Source organism: Ornithodoros turicata, chromosome 2 (genome assembly GCF_037126465.1).
Source record: "Ornithodoros turicata isolate Travis chromosome 2, ASM3712646v1, whole genome shotgun sequence".
Classification (NCBI taxonomy): Eukaryota; Metazoa; Arthropoda; class Arachnida; order Ixodida; family Argasidae; genus Ornithodoros; species Ornithodoros turicata.
Genome location: NC_088202.1, coordinates 84,256,432 through 84,279,525, shown reverse-complemented (window position 1 = coordinate 84,279,525; position 23,094 = coordinate 84,256,432). Strand labels below are relative to the sequence as shown.

General features: G+C 44.9%; 2 protein-coding genes and 1 long non-coding RNA gene across 4 annotated transcripts; 2 read left to right on the top strand and 1 right to left on the bottom strand.

Moving 5' to 3' along the window:
* Nucleotides 1-6,604: 6,604 nt before the first annotated feature.
* On the bottom strand, nt 6,605-12,754 carry LOC135383793 (uncharacterized). Of its 2 annotated transcripts, XM_064613116.1 has the most exons (11): nt 12,474-12,754; nt 12,314-12,405; nt 11,761-11,986; nt 11,409-11,504; nt 10,421-10,603; nt 10,262-10,342; nt 9,609-9,683; nt 8,573-8,623; nt 8,437-8,480; nt 6,786-7,008; nt 6,605-6,729 (listed from the first exon to the last, which is right to left on the bottom strand). In XM_064613116.1, exons 1-11 carry the CDS (start codon nt 12,667-12,669, stop codon nt 6,605-6,607), a joined length of 1,392 nt encoding a protein of 463 aa, XP_064469186.1. In that variant the 5' UTR covers nt 12,670-12,754. The 2 variants fall into 2 exon arrangements, with proteins under 2 accessions (XP_064469186.1, XP_064469185.1); XM_064613115.1 differs by having other exon boundaries at nt 10,262-10,603; nt 12,474-12,753.
* Nucleotides 12,755-13,146: 392 nt separating this feature from the next.
* LOC135383791 (uncharacterized) lies at nt 13,147-17,342 on the top strand. The gene is made up of 3 exons (XM_064613114.1): nt 13,147-13,551; nt 13,845-15,047; nt 15,477-17,342. The coding sequence occupies exons 1-3, from the start codon at nt 13,251-13,253 to the stop codon at nt 16,727-16,729; spliced, it is 2,757 nt and encodes a 918-aa protein (XP_064469184.1). The 5' UTR covers nt 13,147-13,250; the 3' UTR covers nt 16,730-17,342.
* A 3,168-nt stretch (nt 17,343-20,510) lies between these two features.
* LOC135383790 (uncharacterized) lies at nt 20,511-21,739 on the top strand. The gene is made up of 3 exons (XR_010420069.1): nt 20,511-20,713; nt 21,188-21,278; nt 21,701-21,739. It is a non-coding gene; the product is annotated as an uncharacterized LOC135383790 (long non-coding RNA).
* Nucleotides 21,740-23,094: the final 1,355 nt, after the last annotated feature.

Below are 23,094 nucleotides of genomic sequence, written 5' to 3'. Positions count from 1 at the left end.
CTTCCCGCCGGAGTTCTGTGTGTATCTGAGCGTGCGTCTGACCCTTTTTCTTGTCTTGTCGCGTTTGCTTTGAAGTACTTTGAACCACAGCGTGTGCCCAAGGATTTCACGCCGTTGACGTGCGATTTCACAGCCAGGAAACCGGTGCTGCGTGCCCGGGTGCACAAAGACTGAATCCCGAGCTTACATTTCACCAACCTCGCAATGGCGAGACGAAACGAAAGTGGGAGGCAGCGATCGCCAGCCACTACTGTGGTGTGGCCCAAGGATTGAATGTTTCACGCGTCTGTTCCTGTCATTTCGCCGACGACGCCTATTTTGATGAAGATGTATTGCAAGTTGTATGCAAGATGTATTGCAAGGCTCGGGCTACGGCAGAAACGGAAACTGCTGAAAGATTGACGCCGTGCCTACCATATTCGATCAGGAACAAGTGCAGGAACCAGTAACGGAGGTAAGTGACAATCCTGCGTGGTCAGAGCTACGCTGCGATGAAAACTATCAGTTGCACAGTAAACATCATCGCGAACACCTGGCCTCGCCGCCGATCGTAACGTCACAGTCACACCGCCTACTAATGTACACAAATTATTACAATGATTGCAGCATCCTGACGTAATAGTACGCGTACTCTCGAGAAAAAAGATTGGTGTGTTGTTGCAGTGCTAATTGTCGCCTGTATTATGCAGGAGTAACGTAACACTCCCACATGACAGCGTTATTCTAATGTTATTGCAGCTAGTGCATGTTTCTATAGTGCATAGTGTAAGCCTGATGGCAGAATTCAGGGATGTGGGAACATCGTTTGGCTACGTCCGAGACACTTCACGTTGCATAGGTATTCTACTGCAGCCTTGTTGCTAATTTCTGGCTTATTTCAGGCGGCAGCAAGCACGTCAACGGAATCAACTGGATTTGGTATGTTTTGTCAAGCCACGAAAATATTGCAATGCTTTTTGCACGTCCCACAACATAATGGATATGTACGAGCCCTGAAAATTGTCGAATCCTGTGAAAGGAATCTTGTGTGATGTGGCTGCCAGCGTTTGTAACGTAATGTCGACAGGAAAATAACCGTGCCAGTGAAACAGGGACCGCAAAGGGGAAGATTTATTTGCATAGTCATTTTTATGTTTGTTATTGTACCCGCTAGGCCCTCAACGTATTCTTTTCAGTGTTAACACTCAAGGTCATATTTCAGATGCGGAGGTCATGGCTGAAGCAAGTGCTGGGGACCCACTTCACGGCGCCTCACAAGGGGGTTGTTATTCCCTGATTCCAGGAAGAGGAAAACAAAGGACACACACTTGCATAGCGTATTAGTACCCCAGATATGGATCTGCCAACATGAACCCTCCTAACATCCCTGTGGCAGCATACCTGTAACCATCCAGACTTCACACCACATTAATTTAGAATCACAGCACAACATAACAAAATAGCTTAGGTTTATTTGCCTGCCATACATAATGGGAGGCAAATAAACCTAAGCTATTTTGTTATTCCCACTCCGTCATACTCCACTGTACAATAAATTGATACAATTATAGGGTCATTCTTTATTCCCGTCACTACACCGCACTGACAATCTGCACAGAGTTCGAAATATTCACACGTCGGCACTAACTTAGTGCAGTGCGGTCTGGATTTGATGCCAGAACTAATACCGCCACGTGTAGTAGTTTTTGCTGTACAGACGGGTGGACAGTCTGTTGACTGCAACCGGAGATACAGAGTGACAAGACAAAACATCCCCCACATTGTAATGACTAAAAGACGAAAATTGCTGCAAGACGAAAATTTTGCTGACATAGGCACACTTCGTGCAAGTGAGCCCTTGGTCATCCCCCTTGCCTCCCATCAGAGGTTTTCGAGAACACCACACACCTATAGTATTCTCGAAAACCTCTGGTGGAAGGCAAGGGGGATGACCAAGGGCTCACTTGCACAAAGTATGCCTATGTCAGCAAAATTTTCATCTTGCCACTGTCCACAGTTCCAGCCATCAGTATGCACCAGCTTGTCTCTCTTGTCAAGACACCCTTGTTTCGATTGTCCTAACACTGATAGCCTTGATAAGACGTAGATGGGAACTCCCTCCTGATTGCTTGGACAACGCATCCAGGACATCTTGTGAATGATGAGTATGCCGTGAACCTCAGGCAGCTGGAAAAGACAACTCCACATGACATTTCTTTTTGTTTAGCATCATATCTTGTGGGAATTTGCACACCTGCCAAATCTCCCGCAGTGTTGGGGAGACAATGGCCAGAACAGACACTATCCCAACCTTGGAGTTCAAAGCTTGTGCATTCCTTCCTTAGTTCCAGGGTCTCCCGCATTTTGAATGTGGAAGGTTGGCAGATGTGCAACATAGTACAACAAAAAAATGTTCGCCTCTTTCAGGATGAGCCCGATTCCAACTGCTAACTCCCTCCCAAACCAGCTTCCCTCCAATTTCGGCAAAATCCAATTTCTCCCAAAATACGTTACTCTTACATGCTTCCCCCCTTCATTGGCACCTCAAATGCTTCTGTTTTCAGACTTGTAAGACCTTCCCTCAGAGTTTAAAATTCCCACTGGATATCTGCCAATCAATCAGGGATTTGTGTTGACAATCAGGCCATGGCTAACTGGCATAAGTGAGAGCATGTCGAGACTAGCTGAGGCGGCTGTGTTGCTTCACTTTTCCTAATGGAATTGTTGGACCAGGATTCTCTGGATTGTTCTACGGCTGTCGTCCACGCTTATGATTTACAGGGGACAAACTTGTGTAGGCCAAAAAGCTGCTGAGAATAGTCGCCCTTTTGTATACAGCCCTTGTCCACTTTAGGTGCGACAATTTGCATAACCAACAACACCCGACTAGCACCCGAGTTTACCCTTCCGAATCTTGATGGGGGGGGAGGGGGTCATTTAAACCGAAAAGTTCATTATGGTCGTAATCATACAGTAAACGGGAGAGCACTGCAGCAGGCTTACCTGTGGTCCTGGGGATTGAGTCGCCTAAAATGTTGATCATAGCGGCAGAATTGAGGCTAGAAGCTCTCTACGGAGGCAGACGTCCCTGAGTAATGGGTGTTGTGCAATGCACTGCACGGCGGCACCGTTGCACATTTCTACCACCCTGGCAACAGAATGGCAACACAGGCTCTCGTCGGGCTCCTCTGGATCGCGGACTCCACACAGAAACCTGCCAATTTCAACATTCTGAACTGTTTTGCACATCCGACGGCAACCATGCAGAGAGATACGTCACCTAAAAATGTCATCCCGCGGGTTAGCCGCAGCCACATCTCGTGGATAGTCGGCGGGTTCCAGAGGCATTGGGTCCGTAGAGTATGGGTCATCATCCAGCATTAACTCGTCGCCGCTACCGCTAACATATTCGTCAGAATCTCCCCCAGACAGAGAAACATCACTCTCGTTTTCCGACTCCATGTTTGCTCCCTTCGCTTCGCGATCGCCAAACAGGCGCGCGGCTCGCATTTGCCCAGAGCGCGCGCTGATTGGCCTTATCCGGGTGACGTTTCCTCCCACTTTTAGAGAGCGAGGGCGCAAGGATTCCCGTTTCTTTTTCATCGGATTGCGCGAAAAGTACGCCGCGGATCGAAATGGTATTTTCGGGCCCACTTCAGTGGTCGGCAAGGAATTAGAATTCGCATTAGTTTCGAAATTGACCTCGGAGAATGCGACTGTCCCTTTAAAGCGCAATTGTGGCGTCGTATTACTATTAGATTTTAAGTCACTCGAGTGATCGCAACTCAGTCGACATAAAATCTCTTTCCAAAACAGCGGTGACGGGACTGCGGGACTCGTTGCCAGGCACGTCTGCAAGGATTTGTAGCATCCACTCGATCGACAACTACAAGAGCAACATTCAAATGCACCCTGCGTAACGGTACCATTAGGTATTATGTTCACAATACCAAGCAGTTCAGGCAGTAACCGTGTTCGTCTGGTCTCCTGTCCCTGGTCCTTGACTGTTGAATTCCCTTATGTATTATGTTCATGCACATGGTGCAAAAAATCATCCACAGACTGACCACTGTGACGTCTCTCATGATCATAGATGTCTCGCAACGTAAAGCCATGGACTATTATTACATGGTGCACAGATATACGTTAGATGCCCTGGGCGCTTCCACGCCCTTGGCACTTAAGGGGTAGTAAACAGGTGTACAAAGAGATCAAGAGATAAACTGATGTTCTGAGGCTGGAACAACATAGAAGGGACAGATACAAACAAAGCCTCAAATTGCCTAAGAAATCAACGATGAAAGATGAAAGTCACTGAAAAGGTTAGCCAGCTGTAGGGATCGAACCCACATCTTCTGGATTGCCGGTCCAGGGCTCTACCAATTGAGCTAAGCTAACACGCCTCTCCAGTGACTTTCGGGGTGCGTCATCTGAAGGGACGACAAACCAGCCACTCACTCTCACTCACCCTCCTTTCACTCTTACATTTTTGCTCACTCATACACACATTCATACGACGGAAATCGACGCAAGCGGCACCTGTTGAACAAGAGATAAACTGATGTTCTGAGGCTGGAACAACATAGAAGGGACAGATACAAACAAAGCCTCAAATTGCCTAAGAAATCAACGATGAAAGATGAAAGTCACTGAAAAGGTTAGCCAGCTGTAGGGATCGAACCTTAGGCAATTTGAGGCTTTGTTTGTATCTGTCCCTTCTATGTTGTTCCAGCCTCAGAACATCAGTTTATCTCTTGTTCAACAGGTGCCGCTTGCGTCGATTTCCGTCGTATGAATGTGTGTATGAGTGAGCAAAAATGTAAGAGTCAAAGGAGGGTGAGTGAGAGTGAGTGGCTGGTTTGTCGTCCCTTCAGATGACGCACCCCGAAAGTCACTGGAGAGGCGTGTTAGCTTAGCTCAATTGGTAGAGCCCTGGACCGGCAATCCAGAAGATGTGGGTTCGATCCCTACAGCTGGCTAACCTTTTCAGTGACTTTCATCTTTCATCGTTGATTTCTTAGGCAATTTGAGGCTTTGTTTGTATCTGTCCCTTCTATGTTGTTCCAGCCTCAGAACATCAGTTTATCTCTTGTTCAACAGGTGCCGCTTGCGTCGATTTCCGTCGTATGAATGTGTGTATGAGTGAGCAAAAATGTAAGAGTGAAAGGAGGGTGAGTGAGAGTGAGTGGCTGGTTTGTCGTCCCTTCAGATGACGCACCCCGAAAGTCACTGGAGAGGCGTGTTAGCTTAGCTCAATTGGTAGAGCCCTGGACCGGCAATCCAGAAGATGTGGGTTCGATCCCTACAGCTGGCTAACCTTTTCAGTGACTTTCATCTTTCATAGGTGTACAAAATTTGCTGCTTTGAGTTATCATCTGCATCATACTTTGTGTGTTCTCTTGAACTGCATAAAATCGTACTTAAGCAACAAATCTTTTCTGAGTGCGCCAGTGGCATTCAAAACTAAACTGAAAGTGGCATTGAAAACTAAAACACTCTTGTCTGGAGTCTGCAGGGCTCCTACCTTGGGCCACTTCTGTTCAGTGTTTTTGTTACTGACGTAGCACTAAGTATTCACTATTCCCACTTGCTCTACAACACTGATGCCATCAAATTATTGCATATATTCTGTAATGTATTTATCTCGTCCTATCACTGTATTCTGGGCCAGCGAGAGAAATTACGGGCCCTGGGGATGACTCTGAATTAGTCTTGCCCGGGCCCCCCTCCTCATGTCTCCTGGTGCTAGCAACCGCCGGGCCTTTGGCCTTGCGGGCCCCTGAATAGTCCCTGGCTCCATCCCCGGCTGCCCCCCCCCTTCTCGCCGGCACTGACTGTACAGTATTTTTCTGGTGCAGAGCTACCAAAACGTTTTGTCGTTGTTCTTGGGCGTAAAATAAATCACATTATTTTATTAATGTAATAAATGTAAGTCTGCAAATGGCACTGAAGCACAACAAATCCAATTCACGCTGCTTACGATAGCCCAATAACACTGGAACAGCTGTTCGGTTCTGGTGCGGCAACGTTTACGTACTTATGTGCAAAGTACAAACCGTTAGCGACAGCCATATCCAAAGTTAACACAAGCAGTTGTTGAAGCAGGTATTCAAAAACAAGAACAAGTAATGCAGGAAGTTCTAAACAGTACTTACAAACTCAACGTAATGCAGGCAGAAATCTGGAGAAGAAAAAGTGTTCCAACCTACAGAGAAAGCTGCAAAAGGAACTCGTCATCCCTATTTACATAGAGGCATACACTCCGTACTGAGCTATGTACATAAAAGATCGCCTTCTGTAGGTTCATTACCCTATCAAAAAAAGAGTCTGGGGTCCTGGGGTATTATGATCCTGGGGTAACCCCAGGAGTCTGGGGTAACCCCAGGAGTCTGGGGTAACCCCAGGAGTCTGGGGTAACCCCAGGAGTCTGGGGTTACCCCAGACTCCTGGGGTATTTGGGGCCGTGTGGTACATTACATTATGCAGCTTAATTAAGCGTGTAATCTTGGTTCCAGGGCAGGTACAGGCGTAATTAAGCTGCATAATGTAATACCACATGTTACCAATGTGTGTACCTAATACGGGATGATCTTTTGTGTCTGCGTATATATAAGGTCTTATAAATTTAACCACCTGGCCACTTTTTCAAGCTTTTTATTTTATCGTTTAGCGTCTCGCGCACTTTCTTCATTTTTTTTGTGATCTCCTCTTCCTTCTCCCCTCTTGCTGTCAGACGCTTCCGATATGCCTCTACGAACAGGAATAGTATTTGAGGAATCAGTGGGATAAGTTTGTGTAACATATACCTTTCAAAGCGTCCAGTTTCTTCGGTGTTAGCCCAGGGTCGACTGGTCCCACACCTTGAGACTTCAATTTGTTGCATGGCCGGCCCGTCACAGTTCTGTTTCTAAGGGTCTCTGTTCCCCAAATCAGAACAAGGGCCTCCTTCAGGAACAGGGAGTCCTTTTCTTGGGCTGATATCCGCTTCCACTGTGCACTGCGAACAGTGACTCCTCCTCCTATGTCTGTCTGCAAAATACAAAATTCATTTGCATCAATTAATGTCAGTTAGCACTGCTTGTTTAATGTATGCCTCTATTGCGTGAGTAATGATCAGACACTCGTTTGCGTCACGACAATAACCGCAATGGCTCACTGTGACACCATGGTGTGGACCTCCAGTACATGACATCACGATAGGCTGCGGCAGCATTCCAATCTGACGCGTCTCAAGGTCGAACACCTCATGAGAAGAAAATTATGCTGAAAAGGTTCTGATGGCTGGCTGCAGGCTAGCATTAAAGGGTCTCTGACCAGAACCCACTCCTCCAGTTTGACCCTTGGCATGCTGTACGAGAATGAACCGGGATTTTTGAAGTTGAGTTTCAGAAAAGTACTACTCTTGGAAGCATGCAAATTGGTGGGGAAACTCCTTTTTATGTCTTCTATCGATTGCAATCGCAAAAACGGCTCCACAATCACTAGTCAGAGCTCCTTTAAGCACGAAAGGCTGTTCTGCTACAAATACAGTCATCCCTCGTTAATGTGTACACCTTCGTGCTTCCCATAAATTGTCCATAAAGTGAATCGTCCATAATATCGAGTCAGAAACCGCAAATGCCGGGAAATGCTGTCCATAATATCGAGTCGTCTGCATTCACAGGGTCCATATTAACGAGGCAAGATTGTACACGCTTAGATCTAAAATTTGAAGCCCACATCTTCCAAACTGCAGTACAGCCTTGTTAATTCGAACCTGAGGGGACCACAAACTTTTATTTGAATTATCAGGACTTTTGCTGAAATGTAAGCTTCTGGCTTTCTGTATCAGTAGCCCTCATACATAATGTTTAGACCTGAAGTTTTTGGGTTTTATTCTTTTTCAAATTCAGGAGTAAAAACTGGGCCAATAGTTCTATGTCAAGAGTTCATGCAAATTCGGGTGGAAAAGTTAATCATTAGACGGAACTTGGAGAGAAGCTGGGTAGAATGCAGGTGGAACTAAAGTTCGTTGTGTGTAACGTTCGTGCTGCACTGGTCACTGTCCGTGCAGTGCAAGCAGTCATGCATTTGCCATTCAAGCTCAACAAATGGTTGAACGAAGAGTTCAGTGTGTCAAAATTTTTTGTGTTACCAAGTGGTTTTCGCCTTCTTCGAATAGAAAGTGACTACTGGCAGGAGGCGTAGTTTGAATTGCACTAAATGTACGCGCTTCAATGTCAGCAACATTGGGAAATCACCGTTGCTTCGCAATGGCTGTGGCTACCATATAAGCGGGTATGGATTAACGAGGTTGCTATCATAATTTGGTGCAAAGCATTCACGGTAAAAATCACAAGCACCACAGAGCTTACCACCAAGAAGCTGCTGAAATGAAGGAAGGATGACTTTTAATGTCCATACATCAATGGATTTCCCATAATTTGTGTGTAAGAAAGAACGTGAACAACGGCTTACCATCTCAACTTCACCCCCGTGCGTGTCTCCAGGAGCGGTGCTGTCTGTAGTGCAATAACACCTGGTTAGCAGATGCGCCCTCACAGTCCACAATTTACATCACGTACTAGTGGCATAAAAGAGACAGAATACTGACCTTCACGTGGCACATCTAGCACCATGGCTCTGTTTTCCACTGTGCAGTGAGCTGTGAAAAAAACATAAGAAGCCACAAAAATATTGTAATCAAAGTATGTATGATCAAATCGAAGGAACAAAAATCTGTTTCAGGGAAGTGTCAGGATCTAGGGCTAGAGCAGGGTCTACCCCTCCTCCTGGGAAGGCCCTCCTGACTAGGACGGAATATGATCAAACATAGCATAAGGCAAAAACAGCCTGTTTGCAAACATATTGTCACCCACAATGTAGTTGCAGAGGGTCACAAATGTGCCACATGTCTAAACAAGTTCGGTGTGACCACGACACCCTGTGTATATATAGACCCTGAATTTTTAGGGCTTAGCCCTAGTTTTGCCCCAAACTCAGGTTTGCGTGTACAGGGATGCAATTAGTATGAGCCATAAAACTGCTGTTAAGCTAGGCAGTGTGGGCTTCGCCCTTATCATCTTTCTTATCGGGTGTCCTGAGGGACACGTTTGTGGGGTTGTCGGCACCACCTAAGGGTGCGGTAGCCAATTTTGTGACTATTTATGCGGGGACGGCTCATGTGACAGGGCCTTTTTGGTTTATCATTTGTTGCGGCCGGAGGTTGCTTGGGAATAAACTCTGGTATGTTTTGCTGAATCCTTCATTGGCCACCTTGCTTCCTGCTTCGTCTGAGCGGACGGGTTACGGCCCGAGAGTGGGAGCTACCGCCGAGTCGGGGGTAGTTTTCCACAGCACTTCAAGGCAATGACATACTATTCTTTCCGGGATCCCAACTCTAGTCGAAATATTGCCCAGCCATATCAGTTCTTATATGGTCCGCCCTGTTCTACCCTCACTGATATCCTCAAAGTGTTAATAAAAATAATATAAAAGAAAATTTATTGAGAAAAGCACACAAGGTTAAAACTGATTGTGCACCATATCTTTTCAGTTGCCCTCATTGCAAAACACTCCGTATAGAGTATCAAACAGGAGACTGCAAATTATGTGATGTGGCAAGAACATGAACACAAAAAACAACCTACCTTCGTGTACGAAGTGTTCCGAGGGTTGCACTTCACGAGCCAATGATGGTGGAGTCCGCAAAAGGACTTCGTGGTCTGCACCGAATAAAACTGAATTATAAAACAGTCCAAACAGAAACGTACAGTTGCCAACTGATAATTCGGACTTCTAGGAGCCACAAAATTAGTACTTGCGCGTCAGTAACATCATCAGTCATTTCGGCACAAAATAGAGAGTTTTAGCAGACCGTTGATAATGTGGCTTGCGTCGAACCGTGTCAACCGGACCCAACCAGTGGATAAGATTCTGAGTCACGTAGGACTGCGATTGGTTCCGAGAGGCATGATAACCTTATCAACGGTATACTAAAACTCACTAATACTACAAACGAATCAACACTGGGGTGACGACAGTATGACGAAATTGGAAGCAGTGGGTGCTTGTGTTTTTAATCAAACATTCCACATAAGTGATTATTACACATTTACACGATGTGAAAGCCTAATTATTTCTATCCTAAACCAACGATGCAACACACTGCGGTGGCCATTGGCAAGGACCCGTCTCAGATATAAAGTTTCTCAGCTGATGTTATCGAAGAACGTTGGCCCCAACTGAGAATCAACAACAAGGCTTGGATTATTACAATGTTCAACGTGCTTCAGCTCATTACCTGCTATAGGCTCCTCCATGAGCCAATCAACATCTAGTGGAGTGGGGCAGGTGACACCACTTCTTTGGTTGCCTGTACCTGCTAGAGTAGGACTGATACCAATCCTAGTGCTTCTCTGGCTGCTGGAGACCATTGAAGCTACAGGAGCAGGTACCATACCAGTGCTTGTCTGGCTGACAGTAACAGCTGAAGGCACAGCATGAGAGCTGCCAGTAACTGCTGTAGCTACTGGAGCAGGCCTGACACTGCTGTTCTCCTGGCTGCCAGAAACAGTTGAAGCTGCTGCAGCAGTGCTGACGACACCCCTCCTTTCACTGCCGATAACTGCAGCTGCCTTGTGCACTGTTAGGAAGGTAAATTATTAGATTTGCCTCGCATCACCAATACTAAGCCAGGGTTTACATTGTGCAACAACAAAAAAGAGAAAAAAAGGAAAGAAAAGAAACAACCAGAGCACTCTCTTATCTGAATGCCAGCCGTTTTTTCGAAGACAAGTCTTCAGAAATCTCTTTCGGAGAGTTACAATGAATCGTAATGAGCACTTAGTTCCGAAACTTTGAATCCGTGTGGACACCATTTCTTGGTGCATGTAGAGGGTCGTTTCAGTTCAAACCTCTGGGTGTACGCTGCTCAACCATTGCTTATTGCCATGAAGAAATACACGGTGTCCCAGTAACCCTGCAACGATTCTTTTGTGAATGAGCTGGACAAAAGAAAAACGAGTGATATTTTTCTTCTACTTGAGTTGGAAACAGGTTCTACTTTTGGCATAGTACCTGTTTCTTACTCAAGTGAAAGAAGGATAGAACTCGTTTTTCTTTTATCGCTATCCTTAGAAAGAAAATCATTGCGGGGTTACTTTTGACACGCTGTATACAGGCTGTCAGCCTAACGTGGCAAAAATTTCTAACAAAAAATGCATCTGCCTCTTTCAGCAGACCGTGCACTTTCCATGGGCAGGATACACCAGAAAATTACGATAGCTAACAATATCTGCATACAATCTTGCATTCTAAAATACCATGTCAAAAGGGAACTAAACTTGCGATGGAAAATTTTTAAAATTTTGGCATTGGAGATGACAATTACATTTCTAATATACAAGTGCTGTCTTCAATAGCTCTGCAAACAAGATGTGATTTGTTACCTGTCATTGCTCCGATGTCATCAGTGCTCACTGAAGAGACGTGCTGCTCTATCCCTCTGCTGCAGCACTTGCAGTGGTATCTCTCAATGATTGTATCTACAAGAACAAAGTAGGTGGGTCATCTCAGCCCGAACATCCCAATTGGATGGCTCGACCATTGCAAACTTTTGCGAAAAATAAACCGTGTTGTCACTCAAAGGGATATATTATGGGAGTTGGGATTCACATAGACACTGTTATGACACCCCCTGCACGTCGCGTCGGGCTATTTTGCAGCCAGTAAGGGTCAGTTCCCACTTGTTGACGCCGATGCCAAGCTAGCTAAAAATTCAAAGTGTACACAAATACTAACCTGCTTCCAGGACCTTTGCCACAAGTGCTTTTTGCAGATGGAGGTTTTCCTCTCTTGCTCGGCGTAGTTCTTTCTGACACCTGGCCAGCCTCACTTCCAACTCTTTCTTTTCTGAGGACAGTATGACGCAGTCGTCTTCAGAATCGGAGCTCAGCTCCCGAAGTAGCGCAGTCTCCATGTCTTTTTTTGATCTTTTTGATTTTTTCTTCTTAACAGTATTGTCCTTCTGCAGACACAAAGACACCAGCAGGTGAGCGAATTGTAACGAAGAGCTCTGATAATACGAATATTGCGTGATTTTTTTCGCCTTTGCTGGGATTAATTCGCGCCTGCCTTTCCAATCATGCATTCACAATGCTGACTACGGCCCTGAAACGTGAAACTACTAGTTTCCGAGAGAAGTGATAAGATGCTAGTTTCCGGGGGCTCGTGTCCTGGTCGTGACCACCGTAGGGCTTCACACGATCGCCATGCTGACCATTTCTGAACGCTAGACTGAGTTGCCATTTTCTAACCACGCGAATTCGCCATTGCTTTGGTAGAGTGCACCTACCTTGCTTTTCGACGGCTGTGATATGGCTTCAATGCGTGGCGCCTTTCCCAGCCGCTTCCTCTCACCGCCACATTTTGCGTCGGCTTCATCGTCTGACAAAAAGAAAGACGTTTCCGTGAACGAAAGTAGTGAAATACGTGATAAATGTCGTCTAACTCACCTGCAAGGTAGATGACTTGCGCGTCGTAATATCCCCCACGCGTTTTTCTGTCCCCTGCCCAATACACCTTAAACACAGAAAACTCCGCGTTGCCGTTGAGGTCTGTTATGTCCACATCACCCGGAAAGTTCTTAATGTCCGTTACAGGCACAACCACCCGTACGTCATCAAACAAATACCTGACATACGCAAACATAGCGGCTGTCAAAACAAAGATGCAAACAAATGCCTGAAAGCAAACAACGAAAGGCTCCAGTCGTCCACACCCTTTCTAGGAGTTGTAATGGCGCGGTGGCGCCACTGGAAAGCAGAAAAAATCGGTTGTAGGTTTTGAATAATTGAAAAATTATTGCTACAGTTAAGTTCACCATATGATTATAACGGTAACGACATCCCAGAAAATATCCCATAGTCAGCGTGTTTCTCGGTGAGCGATACTTGAGATCATCGTGGCCATACTATGCTTTTAGATGAGATTCGGCTACGTTGCTTTATTCAAACTGTAAAAAAAAAAAACTGCCTCTCAAAGCTAAATTCACTATTGACACGGGTAAGGCATTATGGTGATCACCATCGGGACATGCAGATATTATCTGAGCAGGCCACCAGCTACAAAAGGGTAGCCAGCAGTGTCATCGTCATGAAAACAAAACAAAACAAAACAAAAGAAAAAGGTCGGTTAAGGCCAAGGCGCGAAGGGTTTTAGCAGGTTTTAGTTGGAAGAAGTTGTGATGCCGTGCTATTCCTTGAACGTGCCTTAAGAAAACAAGGTCAACAATGGAAGAGCTTCAAAGAGAAAACAGCGGCGGGGTCGCAAGCGCACAAGTCGGAGCCGCCGCGGTCGGGCCCTACGCTGTGCATCACTACAACGGCGGACATGATACTTCGTGCAGCATAGCATCTACGAATGTGACATCTGAAGCAAGACCTCCGCAGTCTTTGCGAGAGAACGAATCCTGTGGTGGCGTAACGTCTACGGCTTCACCTCCAGCTGCTAGAATTCGGCGCAAGCGGTATTTGGAACCCAACAGTCCATATGTGGTACCAAGACAAACACTGTACCACCAAAGGAAGAAAGGTTCGTGTATCTTCCGAGCAACAAAATTACGCGACTCCATAGTACTACCATAGTAAAACGTGTCAGGCAATGAAGTAATTATGCCCACCATTAAGTAACGCTTACGAAATAGCTGCTACTGCAGCTACTAACAGTGCTATCAATGCCACAGCGAACGAAAATGTGTATTTGTAGTATGACGTGCCTATCTTGTTTCTCTTGGCCCTAAGCCTCCCCCCCCCCATCACTGTCTCGTCACATAAGCAGTCTGTTGCTCCACTAGGTACCAAAAATCCTAAAATTGTCTCCTGCAGGTTGCCTGCAAGTCTCTGCAGAAACTCACAACGAGCAAGTTATGTCAAGTCCAGAATCATTATCACTGGCACCTGAAGAGGAAACACACAATTGCAATACCGTGCCAAATGCTACAGGTGACGAAGAATGTCCACCTGCGGGTCCAGAGTCAGATGTTGGTAACGTGCAGCCTGAATGCCACTTGGAACACAACGAAAGTGACGGAAGCCTACACGAGTGCAATTCGGACTCCAGTGAATCAAGTGACACAGAGGCTGATGATGCCGAGGCATGCAACATGGATGACAGGGACATAACCAACTTCCTGAAGGAATACTCAGAGGTGACTTTACCGAACCAGACTACGACGAAAGCGCAAGCTTTACTGCTGATATTGATGTATGCTGTGACAGCAGGCCTATCTTGGACACATGTGGATGGGCTGCTGAAGTTAATTAATGCCCTCCTTGGCAGTAAGGTGCTACCGAACAGCAATTACATGTTTCGGAAAATTTGGAAACATGCAAAAAAGGGCACAATAGAGCTTCACTATTTTTGTGAAGACTGTGATATGCATCTTGGACACTCAATACATCCTATCAGTACTGGGTCTGTGAAGTGTAATTCTTGCCGGACAAAATATGATACAACAAAACTTGTGGCAAGAGGAAAGTTTTTCATAATTTTTGACATCAAACGCCAGCTGCAGTCAGTATTGAAGCGGTTTTCACGATCCATTCTGGAAAACATACAACAAATTAGATCTCGGGCATCATCAAGGTTCCTCAGTGATATCACTGACGGAGCACTGTACAGAAACATGAGGCTGCAATCATGGTGGGAGGACACAGACGTCACTGTCACTTTTAGTACTGACGGGGCCAATGTCTTCAAATCGCGTCCAGCATCAGTGTGGCCCCTGCAGCTGATTATCAACGAGATGCCTTTGCCTGCCAGGTGGCACAACATCATAATAGGTGGACTATGGTTCTCAAGCCACCACCCCAACATGTTTATGTACCTGAAGGTGTTCATCGATAAGTTGAGAAAGCTTGGAACTGTCATGTGGGAAGACGCAAGTACGTCAAGACAAATATCATCGCACGTCCATGTCCTTGCATGCTCTGTTGATGCCCCAGCCAGGGCTATGGTCCTAAACAGGAAACAATACAATGGTTATGATGGGTGTCCCTGGTGCTACCACCCTGGAAAATACATTGACGGTGAGTTGCTACTTTGTCAGCTGATGATTGCCGTATTGCCCCACATACACGCAGCATGCTATCTTACAAATCTTTACTGTTACGGAAGTGCCTTTTCGAGTAACTTGTACTCAGTATTTAAGTTGCCTGTCAAAAATTTTTCTTTCAGTGGAGTAAGTGGGTATCTTACAAATATATTCAAAAGCAAGTAACTGTAATCTTGCTGAAATACCTTTTCGAGGAACTTCTACTCAGTATTTTAATTGCCCGTAAAAAATTATTCTTTCGGTGGAGTTCTGGGTCCGAGTGTATCCAATATTTCTATTTGACTCCACACCTCCTATTTCCGCAAAGTACATGGCCTGGATGAAGGGCTGGACGTGACTTTGCTGTTCCTTTTTCCAACACGTCAGTGATTGATCTCCATTATTGATTCCTTTTCTTGTGTAGGAAGCGTCCGATACCCATACCGTGAGCAGTTGAGGATGCGTACCCACAATGAAGTGGTCAGAGACATGAAGAAAGCAACGAACCAGGGAGAGGTTGTCAATGGCATTAAAGGTCTGAGTGCAGTAGTGCAGCTGGAAGGATTTGATGTGGTGCGTGGCATCTCACCTGACTACATGCACTGTGTTTTAGAGGGTGTGACAAAACAATTCACTGAATTCTGGCTAACCAAATGCACAAGCGAGGCATACATCGGTGGGAAGGTGAATACTGTGAACGAAAGACTCAGCCATATTCATCCACCAATAGCGTCTACACGTCTCCCAAGGTCTATCGACGAAAGGGCATCATGGAAGGCTACAGAGTGGAAATTTTGGCTGTTGTTTTATTGCCTTCCTTGTGTTGAAGGACTGCTTCCACAGCAGTTTCTGTATCACTTTGGCCTTCTCTCGGAGGCAATTTTTTTGTTGCTGAAGTCAACTATTTCACCCGAAGAATTATCCAGGGCAGAAAGACTTATCAAGCAGTTCGTGAAGCAAACAGAAGGACTTTACAATGAAGCTATGTCAACCTATAATGTCCACCAGCTCCTGCACCTTCCTGATACAGTACGGAACCTCGGCCCACTGTGGGCAACATCGATGTTTCCATTTGAGAGTAATAACAGGGTCATCCTGCGCCTTGTCACTGCTGCAAACTCTGTGCCCTTACAAATAGCAGAGCGGTGCGTGATGAAGCAAAAATTACATGACCTTGCTCAGTTTGTGCACCTTTCTGAAGGATTCAACATTTTTTCCCGCCCATCAAGGTGTTGCAGCAGTGTTCTTGGCTCCGAGCAAACCCCACTTGATATCTCGCAGACGATCCAACAACTAATTCAGCAGCGTCTTGGCCACTTACCAGAGCTTCAGCGTTATCTCAGGGCTGTAGTTAATGGCGTTACGGTGCATAGTGCTCAACACACAAGGCCAACAAAGACATGCTCACGTTTTATCAAGGCTAGGCAAGGCTCCTTTTGTGAAGTGCTTGTGATACTCAAAGTCAAACGGGAGGAGCAGATTCTGTTCGTTTGCAGAGAATCCATTGTGGATTCTGTGATAGCTGAAGCAAGCCACATTAGGAGGTGTGAATTGCCACCTGACGGACAAGATATCTGTGTTGTGGCAGATAGTGACATAGAATGCGCAGCCATTTTTATTGATGTGGGTACGTCGCAGTTTTTGAGCGTGCCACCAAACACCCTAGAAACTAATTAAGTGCAGTGAAGCCTTGTTAGTATGACCCTGATAATCTGACTTGCACACTTTATGACCGAATTCCTCGGGAACCATGTAGTACAAACCTCTACAAATTCCTTCTGTTAATATGACAACTTCGCATTATGATCAGAATCTTCGGGAACGGCCATGGTCATAATAACAAAGGTTCACTGTATACTGAGTCAGAACATGACGAATATCAGTGCGTGCAACTTTTGCTTTAAAGATTGCTTCGTACTTTGAGAATATATGTTAGTTTGAGGTGGTGCAGACCTTGTTGCATTGTGTGCTTTCCCATGTGTTGCTTTTCTCACTGCATAGCTTCCTGTATTTTTGTTTTTGCATTGCTCATTTTGTGAATTAACCGAGAGTGTCATTAGAGTGCACCAGTATCACCACGCAGTTCATGCTGTGCAGTGGCGACCGCTACCTTTATATTTCCTTTATTCCTTTGGAACGTGTTTGTGCCTTTATGCTACTACCAGTCCGTCTCACCCAATTTTTTATACTTTGCAGGCTTTCTGTCATAGCATCAGAGGCTTTAATAAAGGAATTGCTATGATATTACAAACAATGAGATTTTGTTTCGTTACCGCTTTGTTCCGGATATCAAAGGAATATTGCTTTATGGCCTGCTTAGAAATTCATTATGTGAATGAGAGGCCAAGCATTGCATATACAGGCCTGTGCCTGCGCTTCAACCATTTTTCGAATATAATCCAAGTGTTAATTACATTACAGCATGTGGTAATTACAACTAAGTCACTTTTCTGGTAACTTATCCCATAATATTCACACCAGTATCAATGACATCATGAGATTGGACCAACCCCCAGGGACCCACTGAGCTCACCCCAGGATTTTCTGGGGTAACCCCAACACCTCTGGGGGTTACCCCAAGCACTTCTGGGGTTGCCCCAGACATTTCTGGGGTAACCCCAGGACTGGCTAGGGTAACCCCAGAAGTGGCTGGGGTAACCCCAGAAAGTCTGGGGTAGCCCCCAGAAGTGTCTGGGGTAACCCCAGAGGGTCTGGGGTAAACCCCAGAAAAACCTCAGAAACCCTAGGGTTTTCTGGGGTAACCCCAGAAAAACCTCAGAAACCCCAGGATATTCTGGGGTAACCTCAGACTTTTTTTTGATAGGGTATGTACATTTGAATTTGAAGTTTGGTGAAGTATTCATGTGACTTCTCAGGGCACAAACTGTCATCAACACAAGCGAGAGAGTTCACATAGCACTCCCTCTTTGTGGTGTCAAAAATAGGGAGCCATTCCCTTGTGTATTGACGTTTTATTTCTGTGGCCACGGTCTTCCCCTTCAACGAGACCAACCCATCGGGGCTGGTATTGCAAGATGACCAGTCCAGTCTGGAAAGTAGGACATACATTCTACAGTTAACCAGGAAAAGCACGCTCCGCACAAAATGACAGTAACGTGCCTCCAGTGCTTTCCGAGCAACACCTTCAGTACGTACTCCTGAATGAAATGAATGAATAAAATGAACTGACTCAATTATGTCATATGTCATGTTTTGCACTGGTATTACATTGTTGAAAGACACGTCATATTTCATTCTGCTCCAGAATGGTAATTATTGGAGGGTGACAGAGCGTTTTGCAGAGCAAAGTGCTGCTCATAGTACTAGAAATGTTATGCAGTGATAGGATAATGCACATGCTCCGATGTATACAGGGTGTCCCAGCTAAATGCGAACATATTTTTAAAATACATATATCACTTTTTCAAAAAATGCAACTCAAGATAAGGGCAGTTCCGATAGAGTCATCCGATACATTTGTTTTTGCTTTGTTGCCGCAAGTTAACGCTCATCTTCGACGCATGAGGCGGCATTGTGCTTCTTCACCCTCTCACATTGGGGGTGAAGGAAAGGTGAGTCTCCGAAGGGTAACATCTCATTACGGCCGAAGTCTCATTACGGCCGAAAGTCTCATTACGGCCGAAAGTCTCATTACGGCCGAAAATCCTTTAATCCCCAAGTGTCTCGTTACGGCCAAAGTCTCAATACGGCCGAAGGTAGTCTCATTACGGCCGAAGATATCTCATAACGGCCAAAAAGAAAAAAGAAGCATCCACCATAGTAGCTCTGTATATACTATGTTTTATGCTTCCCAAAATGTGTCCGAGGCGGTGTGCCCCCACGGCTTGTGTCACACACAATGGTTCATGCACACAATATTGCGACAGTGTTTCATGCATCCCTCGTGAAAAATGTTTTTATTGTCATATGTGTCACACGATATTTGTATGTGTTACGCCATTTTCTCTCAGTATTCAAGCAACATCCTACTCGTTGGTTCTGTGAGCAAACTGTGTGTGTGTGTGTGTGTTCTGAAAAGTACTCCACAAGGGAGCCCACTGGGAGCTCCAGGAGTCACATGACCTATGACCATGATCTTCTCCCCCACTAGCTGCCTTCTACAATTTACGTCCACCTGAAATTTACAAAAAAGTACATAAGCCACTGAACAAAATGACATATGCTCTTGTTTGATGATGACTATAAGACATATGCTGTCAAGCATACTTTTTTTTTCATATATTCGAAACATATTCAAGAATTATGGACAACAATGACAATTACGTCATAATAATGCAGCTGCATAGCCAGGAAACTATTTCAGGAGGTGTTTTATGAGGCTTGACATGGGGTGGAGGAGTCCCCCTCGTCAGTGCTTTATCCAGACCCCCCCTAACTTTTTTGCCTGTGCACCCCCTACAGGGGGTGCCCTTGCGATTTCAGCTTCAGATATGTCTGTAATGATATGTTAAGCTGTAATGACGTAACTATTCCAACAATTTTTTCCAACACCCTTGTCGTGCTTGGGATTCTGGATAAACCACTACCCCTTGTTCATTTTCGTGGGGCACTACATTAGAGCTTATGCCATTGCACTGATGTCACAATGTTAAAAGTGTGTGTCACTCTGGGCATTCGGAATTCTTCTAAGCTACAATATGTAAATTCAGAATATCCGAAGGGTAAACATCAGATGTTACCTGCAGGCTTCATGCTGAAACGCGTGTACGCAAAACACTTCCGCCGTGGTGGGCGACGCCGTTAGTGGAATCATACACGCAAGGCAATTGCGGGCACATGGAGTAGTGGCAGCAACCTGAAAACGATACATTTTCTTGTTACATATGAGTAATCAAAAATATACATTCCCACATGTTTCGTTTTGTCGTTTGTAGGAAGCGCTAGTAAGGGAACAGCACTTGGTTGGTCACATGCAAGCCACAATGCGAGAGGTGCCGATATTTCGATTACGCGATCAAAAATTAAAAGTCTAGAACCATGCACACTTCCCCTTGCAACTACTTCCCCAGCATCGTGAGACATGACACCCATGACATGACACCATGTATTCACGCATAGTGTAATGATATGCAGGAATGAAAAAGATGCCAACATACCTGTAATCCAGTGTCCCATAAGTTTGATTCGATTTTTTGGCAGCTACCATGAAGAGCAAATGCACGATTCACAAGTTTCGTTTCGCCATTTTCATTGTTGATTTCGCAAGCGTCGAGCAATCCCACGTGACCTCCTTTGGATCAGTGAAAAGTGAAAATTACTCGCGTCATGAACATATATGTTCATCTCAGTGCAGATCACGTTTTGCATGCTATAGAAGGAGGGGGGATCAATACTCTTCCTTTCGTGTTTTGATATCTTGTTGTTTTGCTACTCTCACTTCGGAGTTCGGATGGTGTCTAGCAACGTTGGGTACCTCTTTCTTGTGTGTGTGAGCGAGTGGTTGCTGTTTACGATGTGTTCATATATCGCTTTGTAGTGCTGTAATGTGCAAATTAGCGGACTTTATAGCGGCTCTCTATTTTCCGTCGTTGTCTTTCGAGCAGCGCCTGTTGTTCCGGTAAAAATCGAGTTGAATGAATCGCCACAGCCCCAACGTATATCGCGCAGTGTTGACCAAGACCAAGTCAAGCAGGAATTCTGGTGAGTAATGCTTTCGTAGATTGCCTGTCTTAGTAGTGTGCTGTCCACACATAGTTGGATTCTCATAAGAGTAATTTAAATTAATCAATACAGCTGAAGTGCCTGTAATAGATGTAACTCGGTATCCGTTCGTAGGTTTGCGCCGTTTCTAGTTGGTTGCGCGTTTAGGAACAACAAATTTATTCGAAGACGATAAGATACCGATAATGCATCACCGTACAGCAGCATTTACTCGTATCATTGTGAGCCATATTTCATTTGTTAAAATTTGTCGTCGTATTTCTTCAAAAATAAAAGCGCAAGTCGGCGTACTTGAATTGATCTCCAAGAACTGCTTACGTCGAACGTCTGCAAATGTTGTACTTATGTGCCTTCGCGCACCATGGTAGGCACAAAGCATATCTGATTAGAATAAATACTTCAAGAGGAAGTCATTCAAATACACTGTTATTTATAGCTGGTTTTCCATTCCAGGCATGGTATGTGGCTGCACGAAAGATTCCGAAAAAGAAAAACAACAACATGGCTAATAGGATGTTGCTGCCCAGGGAGTCCTGGCGAAGAGGTGAGCTGTTAAGATCATCATAAGGTTCTGTTGTGAAGTGAGAAATTTTGTAGTAGTGCACGAATGTTAATTCGTGCACTACTTTTATAAAAAAGAAACCAGAAATGGAAAGTTATGCATGCATCATTTCATGAATTGTAATGTATTACTATTTGATATTCACATGTTTCCACTAAGGGAATGAACTACTGAACCTATATTCATATCATGGTCATGCTCTGTGTTTACCTGGAAGTCACATTTTTAAGGCTTGTCATTCTTTTGTCTAAATGAATATTTATGTTAACCTTGTATGAAATAGCAGACGCGTATCAACACGTGTGCAGCTTGTGCACATTAAAACGAGCCATGTAGAGACAAATGCTTGTTTTTTTTTTTTTTAATATTCTAGCCTATTCATGGTTGCTCATCGCTTCTTGCAGGTTTACTCATTCCAGAAGCAAGAATTGTATCATTGTAAGGCAAATGGAAATAAACTGACATCGACTGAGATAGGTGCTCTGTCATGGCCAATGACTGTAGGATGGCTCCAAAAGCGTCACAACAAAGCCAATATTCATCTAGCTCTCTACAAGTAGCTAACTCCACATAGTAGCCTGCTTCACAGCCTACACTACCTTGTGGGAGTACACATTACACAATATGTTGCATTGTGCTGTGGTATGATAACATACCGTTTGTCTCGCAATATGTGTATATAAATATGATAAGGGCCATAAGGGCACAGTGCATGGCTTATACCCTGCTGAATATATATCCATACCTGGCTGCGACATTGCATATCAATGCAGGTTACAATACACATTTTGACATTTGGACGTTATGAGACATCTTCGGCCGTATTGAGACTTTGGCCGTAATGAGACACTTGGGGATTAAAGGATTATCGGCCGTATTGAGACTTTCGGCCGTATTGAGACATCGGCCGTAATGAGACTTCGGCCGTAATGAGATACAATCCTCCGAAGATGCGCAATGAACAAAATAAAGGAAAAAAATGGTGTTCCTTCTCTAACTTTTTGTGGACGATCTATCGAATGGATTTTTGTTCTGAAAACAGCTCCGGTATCAGGTGAGCGACGGGACCAGATGTTCTCATTGGGACAACTTCGTAGCTTTCGTAATTAAAAAGTTACTGATCGAAAGTTAATTAAGACATTGTCTTAAGGTTTGCTAATGCCCTCCTAAGGAGTGCCCTTCAGCTTATGCTACATTGCAACTGATTTCATCTCGGAAAAAGTGATATATATATATTTTTAAATATGTTCGCATTTAGCTGGGACACCCTGTATATACCGTAGGACGTGGCCCGGCTAGAGAAGGTGTTTTCTGAAAGCATCCGAGCCAAAAGGCTGTCGAAGTCCTACCTCGTTCGAACCCACGCACCGTGCGCTTTCGTGCTTCATATACGAAATGTTCTCTCAGCACTCCACCTGGAATTAACATGCAATGAATGACGGGAATGATGCAAAGAAAAGTTACTGACTACCCTTCAGATAGAAGGCATGCTAAGTCAGTACTGTAACATGTGTCGGCTATAGAAGCAATTACGTAATGTTTAGCGAGTCATCGAATTTGCTTTATTGTTTTCACAGCCATGCTCAGAAGATCTTCATGCAGTGCAATTTTTTTCTCAAAGAAGGCGATGGCTTCCTTGGCTAAGTCTTGCAGAAGACAGCTCGCTACAAAGCTCCCACCTGGTATCATTGTTGGATCCGCGTAGTGGAAGATGGGCCGTGTTTCCATCATGACTCTGAGGACGTCTGACAATTTTTCCTGGTCTTCTTCCATAACAACATTGTCCAGAATGCCACTC

What these genes read in the sequence shown, in the direction of transcription:
- LOC135383793 (XM_064613115.1), bottom strand. Translation starts at nt 12,669, where the DNA reads ATGTTTGCGTATGTCAGGTATTTGTTTGATGACGTACGGGTGGTTGTG. An exon ending in CATGGAGGAGCCTATAGCAG is followed by an intron (nt 9,684 to 10,261) that starts GTAATGAGCTGA and finishes TATTCGGTGCAG; the next exon opens with ACCACGAAGTCCTTTTGCGG. An exon ending in GCTAGATGTGCCACGTGAAG is followed by an intron (nt 8,481 to 8,572) that starts GTCAGTATTCTG and finishes ATTGCACTACAG; the next exon opens with ACAGCACCGCTCCTGGAGAC.
- LOC135383791 (XM_064613114.1), top strand. Translation starts at nt 13,251, where the DNA reads ATGGAAGAGCTTCAAAGAGAAAACAGCGGCGGGGTCGCAAGCGCACAA. An exon ending in GTACCACCAAAGGAAGAAAG is followed by an intron (nt 13,552 to 13,844) that starts GTTCGTGTATCT and finishes TGTCTCCTGCAG; the next exon opens with GTTGCCTGCAAGTCTCTGCA. An exon ending in CCCTGGAAAATACATTGACG is followed by an intron (nt 15,048 to 15,476) that starts GTGAGTTGCTAC and finishes TTTCTTGTGTAG; the next exon opens with GAAGCGTCCGATACCCATAC.